Genomic DNA, 17,967 nt, shown 5'->3' with positions numbered 1-17,967 from the left:
ATTTAAATTCTAGATGATCAAGGCTTTTCTAGAACCTATTGAAGCATGCGGTGCCCCCACTGGAGTCCACTCCAGTCCTTTGAGAGTCCCCAACCACCCACACCATCCCTGTGGATGGAGGAAGGGTTTGTCTACTTAGGCAGAATGCATTCACTTGAGCAGAAAGCCCTGCACTGGTAAGAGGGGGAAAAAAAAACCCACCCCTCAGACTCCACTCTCTTCTTTTGATCCTCCCACTGAATGCCGAGCTGGAACACAGAAGCAAAGCAGTTCAGATGTAATTATTTTCATTCAGCCAGATGCTGGGAATTAGTCTCTTTTCCTTGCAAGTATTCTAGGGAAAGACAGGACTCAGCCAAAGATGCCCGGAAAGAAAAGGAGCTGACAATCTCAAGAGGAAGGAAGGGAGCCCACCCCCCACCTCCTTGCCTGGGAATAGCTTAGATCAAGGAAACTGCTGCCATCCCTGGATGAAGGAGGGGAGGGGGATGGGGAAGGAGGAGGAAAGGGGAGGCTCCCAATAAATACTAAATGCAGACTGTTTGACAATCGCGGAAAAACTAGCTCTACGGCAGTCCCGGCATTGTCTAGAGCTTTAGCATTTCCAAAGCACTTTCCCTTCTATTACCTGATTTAATTATAAACTAAATCACCAGCTGAGCTAGAAGCTGGGGGGGCAAACCAAAGTCAGGCTTCAAGGAATTCAGATTCCATCTTTCCCCAGGCACCTGTGAGGCCCAGCTGCCCCCATGAACTTATCCAATCCTCATAGCACCCCTATCAGCCCCAACATACAAGTGGAGAAACTGAGGCTCAGGGAGCTTAAATAGCTCTACTGGAACATTGGCTGGGTTCTCTCTCCCTTGTCTGAATCCCAGTAACTTCTGGATAGTCCGTATACACCCTTCTAAGAGTTTCCATCAGCAGGAGAGGCTAAACATTTGATCTGTGCTTCCTATTCATTCAGTTAATCACAGATTCCTGAGAGATCCTCTGTGAGTGCCTAAGTTAGCATGGTCATGGCCATACTGCCCTGTCCTGTCAGCTCTGTGGCTTACTCTCCAACTGGAAGCCCCTGAAAGCAGGATTTGGGACCCCACAACCTGGTGGTTAAAGACCCTGGCTCAAGAACCACACTGCCTGGGTTCAAATCTCTTCAACCCAGTGGCTATGTGGCCTTGGGCAGGTCATTCCACCTCTCTGTAAAATAAAAACCATAATATATCAGATATTATAATACCTCACACTACCACAGTCTTATATCATATAATAATACAGAAAAATAAGTTGATGTGTGTAAACCACTTAGCAGTGTATGGCTCAGCAAAATTGTTCAGTTAAGGTACGCTTGGGTGCCTCGGCAGTTGAGTGTCTGCCTTTGGCTCAGGTCATGATCTTGGGGTCCTAGGATCGAGTTCCGCATCAGGCTCCTTGCAGGGAGCCTGCTTCTCCCTCTGCCTGTGTCTCTGCCTCTCTTGAATAAATAAACCAAATCTTACCAAAAAAAAATTGTTCAGTTAATCTTGGCTAACAATTTATCCCCCCAGAGCAGCAGTTCTCCAAGTATGGACCAGGGACCCTCAAGGGGTGGCCCATGAGGCCAAAGCTATTTTCGTAATAATGTTAATAAGACATGGAGTTTTCTAGACATTACCCAACAGTGCTATCACAACAGATTGACTGCAGAAGCAGATATGAGACTCCAGTACTCCTCGGTTCAGCCTGACATTAAAGAGATTTACAAAAATGCAAAACAAGGCCACTCTTTGCACTAAATGACTTTTGTTTTGGAAAACAGTTGTTTTTCACTAGAGTCGTCATTTATGTTATCCTGTAATGGGTTAAACCATTGTCATTTTTAAATGAATTCGTATACATATTTTGAATTTCTTAATTTTATTTTCTAATATGGCAAATATTCATAGCTAACAAATACCATAGTTGCACTGACTTCCCAGGAAGTCACAAAATCGTGTTTCCCAGGCTCTCTTACCTGAGCCCCACGTGAGTGTGGGTTCCCAGGTCACCCTAGGCTTGGCCCTATGTTCATACTCCATGGCTACCTCTTGCTTCTCTCCCCAGGACCCACCCCACTCCCACCTGTGGCTCCTAATTAACCTAAGAGGCATGCAAGGCCGGGAATGAGCCCCAGTTTTAGAGGTTTTAGAATAGGTTTGATCTGGATTAGAACCATGATTCTACCACTTATTGTCTTTGAAGAGATGTCTTAGCTTCTCTGAGCCTCAATTTCCTTATTCATAAAATGAGAATAACAATAGTATCTATCTCTTTGGATTGTTGACGGGAGTAGTGACAAGTTACATAAAATGCCCATCCCTTGACAAATAATAACTATCATCATTACTATGTTTCATCATTATTCTTTATTAGCCCTCAAGCCCCCTGAGCCCCTTCTCCATCTGCTCAGCTACTCCCTCAGCTGTCCCCATCTCCTGCTTCTCCACAGAAGAAGCAAAACCAAGGGCTGCGTGGGATTGCAGTCTCTGGCTTCGCAATACGCACACCCCAACCACACACCCTCACTCCCTCAATCCCATGCAGGGTGTCACCCTACTCCAGAGCTAAAAGTGACATATGACAACTAACTGCCAAGCACCCAGGCTTCATGACTAAAAAGCCCCTCTGCTGCCAGTGATGCAGCCAAAGCAGTCTTAGTTCACAGACATGTAAGGGGGACCATGATGGGGAATGGAGAGCCCTAGTGTGCACAGCAGGGGACCAGGGCCTAGCCTGCTCCTGCCACTAATTGTGTGTGTGTGGGTGGGGTGTCCATCCCTTCTGGACCTCAGTCCACTCAGCTATAAAAGGAGAAGACACGTTCTAATTCTGATGTTACAGAATTCTAGGACAGCCAGGTTAAACTGGGGAGCCCCGTCTTCCCCAGATTCCCTCCAAAGACACACACGTGGCTGTAGGGTCACAGGGACAGCAGCCTGCCCTCTGTCGCTGCTCCACCCCCATCCCCACCAGGTCCTGTCCTGGAGTCCCTCTGCCACTCACCCTACAGTTGCTCAGCTCCTCAGCGGACAGGATGATGGTGCCACATTTCTTCCCTGGGACACCACTGGGAGAGGAGAAGATGAAACAATGGAGAGCCAGACAAAGACAGACACACAAAGTCTGAGCTCTCCGTGAGTCGGCCCTCCTCATCCTCCCCTCTCCCCATCCAGCAGATCTGCCCAGAGCCCCTGAGAAGACAGAGTCTCCTGAAATACTTGTGGCAGTGTGGCCTAGTGCACTCCTTCCTGGGCCAGGCCCCCCAGGCCTGGAGCTGCCCCACCCCCTGCTCCCCAAGAGCCCACCAGGAAGGGTAGTGTCTGCAATGAAAGTCCTAGAAGTGGAAAAGCATCCAGACTCACCCGGAGGCTTCCAGACCAGTGGTTCTCAAACTTTCCATCCAAAGACCACTTCTGTGGGCAAAAGACCTCGTGGGCCAGCCACCCCACCCTGCACCCAGCTGACCCCCAGAGTCCTCTGAGTCACTTTGATTTATCACAAGTGGCGGGGGGGGGCAAGCAGAAGGAGGGAGTTAAGCAGAAGGGCTGGTAACTCCTGGTGGCAGTTTGTCCAGGCTCCTTCCCACGGCTGCCTCCCCTCGAACTCCCTGGCTGGGATCTCTCCAGGGAAGAGATCTAGGCCATTCGTTCAGCTTCTCCATGAGGTGGGCATATGAAGTCAGCCCAGGCAGAGAATCCTCTCCAGGGGGGCAAGTTCTCAAGGTGGGGAACCTCCCAAGGGCACCTGTCCCACCTCTTCCCTGGGTCAGGAGGGACCCCTCCCCCAGGCACCAACCAGCCCATCCCAGCTCCAGTGTTTGGAGGAACTCGGGGTTGGGGGTCCCAGCACGGCCAGGGCCACTGGGAAGAAGAAATGTCATGTTGCCCAACATGACAAAGTTATGCAACTGCATAACTTTGGACTCATGATTGTATCTCTCTGAGCCCCAGCTTCCTTGCCCATAAAGTGAGTGTGTGTACAGGCTCCATTATTAACGATGTGCATACACACGTTCGAGGCACAGAAAAGGTCCCCAAGGAGCATAGTTTCCTCCCTGCCTCCTTTCCTTCATAAGTTCACAAAGTGGATAAAATCCAGCCCCACACCTAGGCAGCCTTGAGGCTCCCAGCATGCTGTTTGCAGAACACACTTTGAGAACCACTGATGGAGCTCTCCCCAGTGCCAGCTTTTGGAGGGAGAGGCTCTCAAGTACAGGAGGCAGGGGAGCTGGCCCCAGAGGCTGAGCCAGCCCAGATCTCTCCGGATCAGGTGAGTAGAGCGGGGGCCACACTTAGAGGTTCCCCTGCCACAGCCAGGTGGCAGGGCCTGCGGCTTGTCCCCCTAGCCATGGCAGCTGAGCACAGGGGCCCCAGCCCTGGTCCAGCTCTCCTTGGGCATAGAGATATGATTTGTTTGACCAGAGAGAAGAATCCTCACACCAGCCTCCTCCGCCAGTATTTCTCCATCTGTTCCCCCTCTGCCTAGGGCCCCTCTTCCCTTCCTTCCCCTCTAGACCAACCCACTCCCACCCGCTCACTTGGCCCTCCTTTTTCTCTCTCCACCTTTCTGCCCTCTCTCTCTGCCTCTCTCCCGGACTCCAGCTCCCTCTCCAACTGCTGCTTCCTTACTCCCCTAGTAAATGAGCATCCACACCCTTCCTGGGCTGTGAGCACCCGGGTCCCCAGAGGCCCCTTTCCCATATTCAGGAGCCCTGGGGGCCAGTCCAGCTGCTGGGACCCGGGCTCCTAGGAGTTCTCAGCAAGGCCAGAAGAGCTTTGCTTATTCAGCCAAAATGCTTCTTAATGTGAGGCCCCTGGGGCTGCCCCCGACCAGGGCAGATATTCCCTATTCTGCCCCACCCCACACCCCTCTCAGGGGAGGACACTCCCTCCAACCAGCAAAGGGGGGTAGGAGGGAAGGAGGATCTTTGTGGCACAGAGTTGCTGGAGGCCAGCCACAAGCAGATGGTCAGGGTGGAAGCCAGGGGAGTGAGGCTGGCTCACCACAGCCGGTGAGCAAACACAAAAAGTGAGGATTTAGCAGAATCTCCTCCATGAGGAAGCTGACATCCAGCCGTGGAAGCAATGGAGGGGAAGTAGGGTAAGGAGATAAACAGAAGGGGGGGAGGGGAGAAGGCGAGAGGTGGGAGGCAGAAGAAACTAGGCCAGGGAGGGAGGAAGGAGTGTCCAGCCCCTGCTGACCACTGGAGGCAGATGCCCACCCTGTTCCCCAAAGTCCCATGAGCCACAGGGGCTGGGGATGCTGGAGCTCGGGCCGGGTGGGGGAGGGGCCGGCTGCAGAGTGGCCCCTTGTGCCCCCCCATGACCCGGGCTGAACGCACAGGGTGGGAGCAGGGAGCAGGCCTGAACTCTGAGGCCCCCTCTGCAGAGCTGGCTGGATGTCTGAGGACTCCAGAGCCAGAGACGTCTGCTGACCTACCCGTTGGACACAGCTGGCATGGGCTTGCCTGTCCTGGAGTTCAGGCTGAATGCTCCTATCCTGTAGAGAGAGACGAAGAGAGAGCATGCCTTGAGCTAAGCATCCCCGCCCCGAGAGGCCACAGTCCTTGGCCTCGGAATTCTTGGAGACAGGTATCTATTCTGGATCAAACATCAAACCAGGACCAAAAGCCACAGGCCAGAGAAAGGAGAGATCTTCCTCCCAAACCTTGTTGTCAAGCACTGGGTGACTGTACCTCAGGGGTTCTCAAAGTGTGGTCTAGGACCCCCACCTGTCGGCATCCTCTGGGAATGTGTTAGAAACATAAATTCTCAGGTCCCACCCCAGACTTACTGGATCAGACATGGGGTGGGGGTAGCAATCTGTGCTTTAACAAGCCCTCCAGATGATGCTGAAGGCTGCTACAGTTTGAGAACCATTGCTCTACCTCTTCGAGCCTCACTGGCTAGACTGTGAAATGGAGAGGCTGCTGAGAGAATAACAGGAGATCAGAGAAGCTGATGGCAGTTTGGCCCAGAACAGATGCCCAGTGAAAGAGGGTGCTGTTGTGCAAGGGTCTAGCCAGGGAGACGATGAGACTGAGACACATGACATTTTTAGTGGGGGAAACAAGTCCCCCTCCTTCACCAGCCCGTCATCTCCAAGATCCTGCTTGCCCCCCAAGGTTCGCCTCCCCAGCTGCCTCCCGTGGAAGTCTTCCTCAGTCTCCCCCAGAACGTATGCCTGTCCACCAGAGATGGGCCAGGTGACAGCAGGGAGGAAACAGATGCAAATGACAACTGGGCTTCTGACCCAGGCAGGTAGTTGCTGAGAGGGACAGACACACACTCACTCTGGGGACCCCAAATTATTATAAACTTCAGAGCCGGGGATCCCTGGGTGGCGCAGCGGTTTGGCGCCTGCCTTTGGCCCAGGGCGCGATCCTGGAGACCTGGGATCGAATCCCACGTCGGGCTCCCGGTGCATGGAGCCTGCTTCTCCCTCTGCCTGCGTCTCTGCCTCTCTCTCTCTCTCTCTCTCTCTCTCTGTGACTATCATAAATAAATAAAAATTAAAAAAAAAAAAACTTCAGAGCCCTAAAAAACAAACTTCAGAGCCTTCCAAACCTGGGTTTGTTTCCTATTTATTTATTTATTTATTTATTTATTTTTAAATAGTTTATTTATTTATTCATGAGAGATGCAGAGTCAGTCAGAGACATAGGCAGAGGAAGAAGCAGTCTCCCTTTGAGGAGCCTGATGTGGGACTCAATCCCAGGACCCCAGGATCATGACCTGAGTCAAAGGCAGAAGCTCAACCACTGAGCCACTCAGGTGCCCCTGTTTCTTATTCTGAATAAATGATAGTAATATCATTCTCTGTGAAGCCAGAGGAGATCTTTTTAGGAACAGAGAGGCCTTTCTGGGGTTGCCATACAGTTAGTTGGGGTCAGAGACAAGGGCCTGGGAGAGAGATGCCCCTGCCCCACAGTAACACATTCTGCACTTATTGATCACCGTGAGGGGGCAGCATCCAGCGCAAATTTGGCAGAAGCAAGCAGGGGGCTGATGCCCAGCCCAGCCTGACATTCCCCCCCTTCCTGCCCACCCTGCCATGTGGCCAGGATGCTTGTCCCAGTCCGTAGGCTCCTCTTGTCTGGGTTCTGCCCCTAGGGCTTCCTGAGAAAGAGGGACAAGAGAGGGCATCCCTGCTACCCAGCCAGCCCTGGCCAGTCCCTGCAGCTGCCCGCAGGTTCCACCATAAGAACCCTGGGGATTCCTCATCCCAGAGCCTGCCCAGAGTAATAGCTTTCCCCAAAAAGCACTTGCAGCCCTATAATGCAGGTTGTTGGGTCCAGAGGGGGTGGGAGTTGAGGGTGAGATGAGGAGGACCTCACCATACCCACTTCGGGCCTACAATAAGGGGCGAACAACTGGAGGCATATGCTATGTGAGGAGAACCCCGAATTCAAATCCCAGCACTCCTACTGCCTAGCTGTGTGGCCTTGGACAAGTCACTTTCCCCTCTCTGGGCTTCGATTTCTTCCCCTATACTTTGGCAAGGGTGAGAGGTAAGAGTAGATGCGTGGATAGTGTCTCAGGCCATCCCAGGAACATGGGGCTCAGATAACTAAACTTGGGTCCTTCCAAGTTAACTGGGTTAAAGGCCCAGGGTCTCCTCCTAATCATCCTGTATGACTGGCTGGTGGCTGTGGCCCTGCCCTGAGCTAAGGGTGGGCAGGAGGTTGGCCCATCCCTGCGGAAGTGACCCAGACAGGCCCCACTCCCCCCTACACTTACGTGAGGGGCTTCTCCAGGCGGCTCCCAGGGGACCCCACGATCTCTCCAAGGGTGCAGAAGGCCTGGCCCAGGAAATCCTGCAGAAAAAAGCCCGTGTCACCACCTGCTCTGCTCACAGCCACTCCACTTCCCCATCACCCCACGCCTAGAAGTGAGTGGGCTCCGAAACAACCAGAAGCAGCATCAGACACACGGTCCATGTCACAGCGCGGTGCTGAGCCGGACTCTGACACTGAAGAGCACTGCAGAATCTGGCAGGACTCACGTGTTTGGATAAATCAGGGCTCTTCGAGTCAACGTCGTATCTGCATGGAATACAGAGATGGTAAAGACAGCTGGATCAGGACCCCTACACCCCAAAATACAGGCTCTGACACAGTGGATATTTCTGGGAGTGATGGCTGGGAGGCACACGCGGGCACCTTGCAGGCTGCTGGACATATTCTATCTCTTGATCTGGGTAATGGTTACATGAGTGTAAACAGATACAAAAATGCATCTCAGGATGGACTCTTAAGATGTGTGTACTTCACCATGTATATGCTATACCCCATCAAAGACAAAAAGTAAAATAAACTTGCTCTGCAACCCTGGCTGGTTCTCAGGCGGCTGAGCCACCTGGCCCTTCACTGCCTGTTCTCCTATCTGCCCAGCTAAGGCTAGGTGCCCCTGGAGCTCAGTACCTTGCCTCTGACCTTCCCAGATTGTTTCACCTGGCCCAGGCCTGCTCAGCCTGACCTTGGGCCCCGCCACTCAAGAACGAGGGAGGCATTCACACCTTCACCTCTTCCACCTGCAGCTGGGCACCTCCCTTTACCCGGGAGCTGCTCACCTGGAGCCACACTTACAGCCCTGTTTCCAGCAGCACCCCGCCCCCCAACAACTGGCCACCCAGGCCCAGATGCCTCCTGCTGAGGGGCAGGCAGTCTTGCATGACCCCTGCTCTAGCACTTTCACTCTCCAAAATGTCCCCAAATGGTAACTTCTCTACGGTGGGCTGCAAGTCCTCCATCCATCGGTCCCTCCAAAGTCATTTCCTTCCACTGCATTTTTCCCTCTGCTCCTGCAAGCCGCAAAGCCCCGTGTGGCCCACTCTGTCCACAACTCTCTGGGATACGGTCCCTTCTAACTACCCCATGCCTTGGAAAAACAACAAAGCAATGCTCCCCCACCTGCTCACCAGACTGAAATCCCATCATCATCTTTAACCTGAACAGAGGGGCACGCTGTACCTTTGTGAGACACGCACATGCCCTGAGCCCCATCAGTCAGGCTATCTCTGCAGGAAGGGAGACTGGAGGGCACCCTCTCCCAGAATAAGCTCGGACAGAGGGAGAGGTCAGTGGGGACCTCCCCATCACCTGGGCAGAAAAAGGCTCCCCAGAGGTACAGTTAGAGCTGCCCCCAAGATCAGTCCTCAGCTAGTCCCCTGAATCAGGAGGCCCGCTCAGCACCCTCGCACACTTACTTCACTGAGACAAATGGTGGGGAGCCTCTCTTCTCTCTCCCCACCTCTTTTCCAACTCCTGATGAGGGTAGGCCTGGACTTCAGCTAATTTTCATTTTTATCCCAGGCCAATCCTGAGCTCCCTCTCATGTCACATGCCCCCCTCCTTCCCTGGTAAAAGGAACTACTGCCACCCTCAGGTCCTACAGTCCTCCTCCCATTGGTGGATCCTCCTACAGCCCCATCCTCAGCATCAGCTTCCACTTACAGGTCGAAACGGAGGTTCTGCTTCTCCTCAAAGAAGTAATCCACGATGAACTTGCGCACAAAGTCAGGATTGAGTGTGTTGTCGATGACTTCAGTGCGTCCGAACTACAAGAGAAAATGGGGTGTGGACCTCAGGGCCAGGCTGGTGGGGCGAGGGAAGAGCACAGAGCTTGGAGTCCCTCTGTCTTGGCCCTGGTAACTAGTGTGCCTTCTGGTCCCTCCTCCATCTAATAATGGAAACCATCCATGCTGTGGCTCCAAAACTCGGGCATCAGCTTTATTCTCCCTACATCTGTCTAGGCTCCAACCAAGTCATAAGGTTGTACTTGTTTATTTTTAAATATTTTACTTTTTTATTTGAGAGAGAGAGAGAGAAAGAGCACAAGCAGGGGGAGGGACAGAGAGAGAGAGAGGGAGAAACAGGTTCCCCACTGAACAGGGAATCTGAGGATGCAGGGCTCGATCCCAGGACCCCAGGATCATGACCTGAGCTGAAGGCAGACACTGAACCCACTGAGCTACCCAGACACCCCCAGGTCGGAAGGCTTTGATACCTGGATACCTTCACTTTCCCATCTCAGCTATCTTTGCCTATGCTCTGTCCTCCACTTGGCCTTCCCTTTTCTGCCAGTGGCATGTCCTCCATTTCTTCAAAATCCTTTGTTAATGCTGCCTCCTCCAAGAAGCCTTCCTGATTCTTCCCCTCTCTGAACCACCATTGAACTTATGGTGGTTGACCACTGTCCTTCTCTGACCAATTCCACAGTTAGGCAGGTACTTATCTGACGTCACAATTGTAAATGAAAGGGCAGAAGAAGGGATTGTGGGATCTTTTAATAGGTCCATTTCCTGCCCTTATGCAATCCCTTCCCCTTGAAGGCAGGCTAGACTTCATGGCTCACTACTAATGAATAGAACAGAGCACAAGCTACTCCTCGAATTATGTTATAAACTACTATGACTTTGGTCGTGGGGACCCTTTCTCACTCTCTTTTGCTTGCTCACTTCGAGGAAGCCAGCTGCCCTTTGGAGAGGACTGTGTAACTAGGGACTGAGGGCAGCCTTGGGCCAACAGCCAGTGAGGAAGCAGGCTGTCAGGCAACTGGCCTATAAGAATCTGAATCTTATCAACAACTACTGAGTGAAATCAGAAGGGGCCCGGCCAAGCAGAAGCTAGAGATGAGATGACTGAGGCCCTGGCCAGCACTTTGACTACAGCCTGGGAGACCCCGAGGTAGAGGACCCCACAAAGCTGCACTCAGATTCATGATACATTATCTGTTATTTAAGTTGCTCAGCTCTGGGCTAATTTGTTACACAGCAACAGATAGCTAATACATTGACTTAACTCTCTTGGTATCCCCTGCAGCATATCCTCTAGAATTTTACAAACGTTAGACACTTGATAGTTGAGTCCCGTTAAACTCCCTAAATGACTTAAGGCAAGTCACTCCTATGTGTGGGCATCAGGATCACTTGGAGGGTTTGTTAAAAGATAGATTGTGTGAGGCGTCTGAGTGGCTCAGTGGTTGAGCATCTGCCTTCGGTTCAGGTCATGATCCCAGGATCCTGGGATCAAGTCCCACATCAGGCTCCCCACAGGGAGCCTGTTTCTCCCTCTGCTATGTCTCTGCCTCTCTCTGTGTGCCTCTCATTAATAAATAAATACAATTAAAACAAAAATGACAGATTATAGGCCTCACTCCCAATTGTTCTGATTCAACAGATTTAGGGTGAAGTCTGAGAATCTGCATCTCTCAAAATGTGCTACTGGTGTAGGGACCTCCCTCAAACCAAGGTGCTCGATTGTGGTACACGTGGCTCTGAGCTCCTCGGGATCTCCCCACGCTGTGGAGGAGGGCAGTGGGACATGGTTCCTGGCCATCAGTTCCATTAAAACAGCTCTCTCTTATCTGGTTTATTTTTCTTATATCTGTTCAACACACTGGACATTTTTGGTGAGATTTTATTTCAAAGAAGGGACAAGAGACTTTTATTAAAAGATAAAGTGTAAAAGCACTGCACTTATATGCTCCATGAAGAGAAGGCGTGATACTCTACAAAGTGAGCAAGATAGACAGGTGAATGATAAATATTTTAAACAAACTGAATATTTCTGAATACAAAAACACGTTTTTTCAACTTGGGCAGTAATTGCCAAAATAAAAAATTGATCCTGAGTACTAGTCTTCCTTAATGGGGCTCTGCAGCCCAGAAAAATGCATGGGCCCCTCTCCTGTGTGGTGAGCAAGGCCCAGTTATCTGGGACTTAGCTCAGCACTCACTGGTACCTTGAATTAAGTTAGAAAGCTGCAGAGAGAACCTTCCACCCAAGCCAGTGTAAGGTCATCTGAGAACAACAGATTTGGCACCTTCTTGGGACGCTGGGTGGCTCAGTGGTTATTCAGGGCGTGATCCCAGGGTCCTTTTGTTCAGGGCGTGATCCCAGGGTCCTGGGATCGAGTCCCACATCAGGCTCCTCAAAGGGAGCCTGCTTCTCCCTCAGCCTATGTCTCTGCCTCTCTCTGTATCTCTCATGAATAAATGTTTAAAAATCTTAAAAAAAAAAAAAAGTTTTAGCACCTTCTTGCTCTCATTCCCTATCAATTCCACCAACTGAATCTGTCTTCTATTCCCCTAACCCTGCTTCCTCTACTGTGGCCTCAGTCAGAGCTCACCATTTTCTGACCTTAACCCCTGCAGCAGCTTCTTTGTGAGTCTGCTCAGTGGGAACATCGCTAATACTTGAAGACTCAGCTCCCCAGAAGTCCTGCTCTCGGACTCCTGGCCCCTCCCCTGTGCCTCCTTAATCCGCCTGGCAGCCCTGTGGTCCACTTACCATGTCCCCTAATAATGATATACCAAAGCTCTTCCCACCCCTCTAGATAGAGCTTCTCAAACAGCAGAGGATCTGAGGTCTCCCCATCTTTGCAGCCCAGGACCCTCCACTATTTAATAGAGTCACAGGCTCATGGTCACAAATGATTATATAGCACCAGGAACTGTGTGATGCATTTTGCACCATATTTATCTTTAGTCCTTTTATGGTAGGCTTCTCCATTTTACAGATGGGAAAATAAAGGAACAGAAAAGCTAAGTCATCTGTCTGGGGTTACACAACTAATAATTGCTGAGTGCAAGTCACAATCTAGGCATCCTGGGCCATGCTTTCTAAGCCACGTTGTGCTATATGTGAGGTCCCTAGTGAGGACAAAGGCTGGTCACTGCTCCCAGTGACAGGTCCACAGTAGTTACTCAGGAACTGTTGAATGAAGCAAGGTGGAATGAGGAAATGGATGAGCAAGTTTGAGTCCCAAGCTTATCAAAAGCTAATTGTGAGACTTGATTGGAGAAAGCTTTAGGTTCCTCATCAAAAGACAGGAAGATACTACTATGTATCCTACTTACTTCTTAGAGGTAGCATCCAACTCAATTACTGATTCGACAGTTTTTCAGCCCTTATTATAGCTAAAATATAGGCTATATTATAGCACGTGCTGGGTGCTGAGCTACAAATGTAAACAGAACATGAACCCTTGGGACCCCTGGCTGGCTCAGTGGCTGAGCGTCTGCCTTGGCTCAGGGCGTGATCCCGGAGTCCTGGGATCAAGTCCCACATCGGGCTCCCCACAGGAAGCCTGCTTCTCCCTCTGCCCGTGTCTCTGCCTCTCTCTGTGTCTTTCCTGAATAAATAAATAAAATCTTTATATTAAAAAAAAACATGAATCCTTTACCTAAGGACTTGGACTTGTCATTGGTGGGACAATTCATAAACAATAACTACCATACAGTGTGACAGCAGGACTAACAGAGCTATAGACAAACCTCCACAGCAAGGTGTCCCCTGGCTGCATGCCAGAAGCACTGGGAAGTGTGAAAGATACTGAGATCAACACAAAAGCAGATTACTGGGTGTCCTGTTTCAGGTACTGGTCCAGGTATCTGACTGCTTAGAGATCTGCACCTTTTTTTTTTTTTTTTTTTTTTTTTTAGAGATTTTATTTATTTATTCTTGAGAGACACACAGAGAGAGAGGCAGACACAGGCAGAGGGAAAAGCAGGCTCCATGCGGGGAGCCCAATGTGGGACTCGATCCCGATCCCTCCCAGGTCTCCAGGATCACGCCCTGAGCTGAAGGCAGCGCTAAACCACTGGCCCACCTGGGCTGCCCTGATCTGCATCTTTCATTATTGTTGAGCTACTTTACAACTGTGAATTTCAGGAAGCACAGAGTAATGCAAATGATTCTTTTTTTTTTTTTAAAGATGTATTTATTTATTTATTTATGATAGACATAGGGAGAGAGAGAGAGAGAGAGAGGCAGAGACACAGGCAGAGGGAGAAGCAGGCTCCATGCACCGGGAGCCCGACGTGGGACTCGATCCCGGGTCTCCAGGATCGCGCCCTGGGCCAAAGGCAGGCGCTAAACCGCTGCGCCACCCAGGGATCCATGCAAATGATTCTTAACTGTAGAAATGTAAATACATTTTGTTCAACACTGTGCAATTATTTGATTATTATCCCTGTCGATACTGACCAATTTTGCATCTATTTATAAATTAATTTCAGCATTCCTGATTGCCTGTATACAGCTGACCCTTGGTGAACAATGCCAGGGTTAGGGGAGCTGACCTCTACACACTGTCCAAAATCCATGTATAACTTTTGACTCCCCCAAAACTTAACTAATAAGCCTACTGTTGACCGGAAGCCCTACCAGTAACAAAAAGTCAACAAAGATTTTGTATGGTATATGTATTACATACTGTATTCTTATAATAAAGTAAGCTAGGAAAAAGAAAATGTTATTCAGAAAGTCATAAAGAAAATACATTTGCAGTATTGCACTGTATTTATTGAAAAAATCTGCATATAAGTGGACCTGCACAGTTCAAACCTGTGTTGCTCAAGGGTCAACAGTATGTGTTGAGTCATCTGAACCAACTGTAACATCTTACTGGTTCCCTCATTTAATAAACGAGTTAAATAAATCTTTACCATGCGTTCATTTTATATTTGCATGGGAATCATGATTTTACCTTAAAAAAATGTATCCTTAACAGGAGCTATTTAAAAATACCCATGCTCAAAGCCCCATCACAGACCAATGAAACCCCATCTCAATGGGTGGGGCCTGAAAAATTGTTTTCTCTGTTTCCTAAGTGATCCTAACATGCAGTTGGAGTTGAGAACTGCTGACAGAGGAAGAAAGAAAACTAACATTAACTGAGCCCCGCTGAATGCTCACTAGATCAGCTCATTATCTCATTCGATTCTCAAAAAACCCCTGTGAGTCACTACCTATTTTCCAAGTGAGGACACTGAGAATCAGAAAGGTTAAGTAACTTGCCCAAGGTCACACAGGTAGGCAGAGCTGGGACCTATATGCAGGCAGGTGTAATCCAAGCCCATTATACTTTTACTTCATCTCACTTCATCAAGTACTATGAAAATGAAACAAAGACGACATTTACTTCACAAGCATTTATAAAAGCCTTACTGTGTACAAGGCAATAGTGGAATACATTGAGTTAAACAAGACTGGGTTCCTATCACATCCCCTAAATCCAATAACAGTCTTACAATGTATAATCCATCCTTGTTCCAGGAGAATTCCTGCATTTTCCTCTTCTGCTCTTTCTAATTCTTTTTTTTTTTTTTTAAGATTTTATTTATTTATTCCTGAGAGTCACAGAGAGAGGCAGAGACACAGGCAGAGGGAGAAGCAGGCTCCATGAAGGGAGCCCTACGCGGGTCTCGATCCCGGGTCCCCAGGATCACACCCCTCGGGTGAAGGCGGCGCTAAACAGCTGAGCCACCCGGGCTGCCCCTGCTCTTTCTAATTCTTAACACCTCTAGTCTTCAGACAAAAAGAAAATTTCTCCTAATGGCTTTCTTGCAGAATTATTCTGGGTAAACACCCAGGTACCTGTGAGAGAGTCCTCCTTTCCGAAAGGGCTCTATCTCCTCTTCAATGTACTGCTCCCCCAAAACTGGTTGAAAAAAACCCCTCTGGCTGAATTTTAGATAGACGCCGGTCCAGAAGGAGAACAGCATTTGTGCCACCTCCCTCCTCATCCGTCTCTCTTCTCTGACTCTCTTCTCTCGGCACAGACTTTAAGGAAAACACCCATTAGGGAAGATGACAGCGCTGCTTTTAAAATGGCACTTGAAGCTTCAATCGAGGGGAATTCCCTAGGGATTGATCTCTGCCAGAGGAGAAAATGGAGTTCCCCTGGAAACAGGACTTGGAGAGGGACTCCACGGGCCCCCAAGATCTAGCGAGCGAAGGGGGCAGGCGTGCCAGGCTGGGCAGTGATGAATTTCCAGCACGCAGGGGTAATTACCACACGCCTGGCACGAGCAACTGTGAAATCTACAACCGAGGGACTTACTAGAGATGTTTTCTAGCCTTCATTACTTGGGCTGATAACAAAGGCGAAAAAAAAATCTTGGATTTTGAAAACTCAAGAAGCCACCAGGTCTTTGTCAGGCCCAATTTATACTCCTATTAATGACCACAGGAAACAACCTTACTGATGTTTAAAAAAAAAACAAACAATTTGGCTGCATTTCGTTCCACATAGAATTACAGTTTCCAAGCCTGAAGGGACTTGGACAGATGAGGTATTAGTGCAGAGCAGTGGGAAGTGCAGGAAAGCATACAGCCTGAATGCTGTATGGCAAATCCTGCTTGGAGCGAAGCAGGGGAGAGTGGGTTAACCCTTTGCCACCCATAATCGGAGCTGAACCAGCCCCGAACCCTCTTCCAGCTCCCCAAAAGTGCCTGTCCCTCCCTCCGGTCCATTCTGAACCCCTCTGTCCACACTCCAGGCTCTGAGCATGGCAGGTGGTGCCTCACGTTGCTCACGGTCTGGGGCTACAGGCCACCCAACACCAGTGGGCACAGGAATTCTCTGATTACCAAAGGTGAAGAGAAACCCCGAAATCTTTGTTTTACCAAGCAATCCTGATACAGACAGCCTCAGGGGGGCTTAGAGGGGCCAGCATAGACTAGCTAGGGCATGAGGTGAAATTGGGGAAGGGGCTGAGTACTCAGAAAGGTAAGGGGGACCTCCCTGACCTCAAGGCCTGGCACAGCTTCTCAGTAGGGGAGAGAGAAAGAAAAAGTACAAATGAGCCTGGAAATTAGGTATTCACCCTCTCAAAAGCTCACGTCTCGTCCCTGGCAACAAAAACCAATGGGAAAAGCTCCTGACATGCCACAAAAGATGCTCCCGAGGGCTCCTAAAACCTCCATGACTAAGCCCCAAGAATATCAATTAAGCGGCATTAATTACATATCATCAGTTCCAGTGAGACCCTCAAAGGGAAAGCAGACTTGAAACTTCTTTGAGGACAAAATTAAATGGCTCCCAGGGGCTCTGCTACACATAGAATGTTGAGATTTATGGGAGCGGCTGGGCAATGTCCTGCCAAACTGCCCTGAGACAAGGGCCGTTGCTGGGCTGGGATTGAGAACCCAGGTTAGGCAGGTAAGGTCTTCCCATTCTACATCCAGCTGTGAGGCCCAGAGAGGAGGGGCGTCCTCTGCCAAGACATGGGCCTCCTGACCTGCAGCGGGGTAACGGGCTGGCAATTAGGCCTGTACCCATTCAGAGGCTAATTCTCTGTGCCAGAGAGTCTCCTGCTGCTGCCCCCACCCCACCCAGCTCCTTCTCTGTGCTGCTGTACACTCCGGGGGAGCCTTTCTCCCTTTGAATACCATCACCCTGGTTCCCTTCCCTGTGGCCTCCAGTTGGGTTGGCCAATGGGAGGCACGAGCAGATGGAAGATGGGTGGAGAGAGAGGTTGGGGTATTTCTTCCCACGCTGGCCCAGCCTTGGCACCATGGCTCAGGCAGGGGCTGCCTTTCCCAGGACCATGCTCTGGCTCTCACTCACAGACGGTAGCACTGTCACCTCCCACCACCCATGAGAGCAGCTCCCTGCTGTTGCTGGGCCCTGGTGCTCCACTTTTGCCTGTGGATTTCCTCAACCTCACCCACACTTTTGAAAGAACTCCCTTGAAACTCTTCAGTTAAACCAAGTAAACTCTCTCTCCTGCTGGGGCCATGACTGATCTATTTTCTCTCTTGCAAACATGTTCATACACATACAGTTGCCAACTCAAGTGAACATAAAACCAAGAACAGTCCCCACCCCACTCCCTTCCGCTGGAACACCGTGTCACGTTCCTAACACCAATGACCCCTGCTCATGCAGCCAAGATACGCAATGTCCTGTGACTGCCTTCTAGGATGCAGGGTCTCAGCACAGATGTCCCACCTAAGGGCCCCGTGGAAACTCCCAGGGACCAGGGGTCCCACCCCAGCCTCCTCCACTTTGTAGAGCGGCCATCCCGGCCCCATCCAAACAGCTGCCAGCATGAGGCCCAGTTAGTGGAGAACACCTACCAGATTAGAGTCAGAGTCCGAGGCTTTCAATCAGCTCTAAGTGGGTGTGTGGCACCCTGAAATCGAATGCAAATGTCTGT

At 50.3% G+C, this 17,967-nt stretch overlaps 1 protein-coding gene across 2 annotated transcripts in view; it reads right to left on the bottom strand.

Annotated features, from left to right (window-relative positions):
- The window catches only part of CPNE5 (copine 5), a 90,179-nt gene that overhangs the window by 43,290 nt on the left and 28,922 nt on the right, over positions 1 to 17,967 (bottom strand). The window contains exons 4-9 of one of the 2 annotated variants that reach the window (XM_077904219.1): positions 9,473 to 9,576; positions 8,023 to 8,062; positions 7,758 to 7,834; positions 5,458 to 5,517; positions 3,381 to 3,431; positions 3,022 to 3,085 (exon numbers count right to left, since the gene is read on the bottom strand). In XM_077904219.1, coding sequence (XP_077760345.1) covers positions 3,022 to 3,085; positions 3,381 to 3,431; positions 5,458 to 5,517; positions 7,758 to 7,834; positions 8,023 to 8,062; positions 9,473 to 9,576 — 396 coding nt within the window. The remainder of the gene's footprint in view (positions 1 to 3,021; positions 3,086 to 3,380; positions 3,432 to 5,457; positions 5,518 to 7,757; positions 7,835 to 8,022; positions 8,063 to 9,472; positions 9,577 to 17,967) is intronic. The other variant, XM_077904220.1, reaches the window with a different exon arrangement.

This window comes from Canis aureus, chromosome 7, assembly GCF_053574225.1.
Source record: "Canis aureus isolate CA01 chromosome 7, VMU_Caureus_v.1.0, whole genome shotgun sequence".
Taxonomy (NCBI): Eukaryota; Metazoa; Chordata; class Mammalia; order Carnivora; family Canidae; genus Canis; species Canis aureus.
This window is presented reverse-complemented; position numbering and strand designations above follow the sequence as displayed.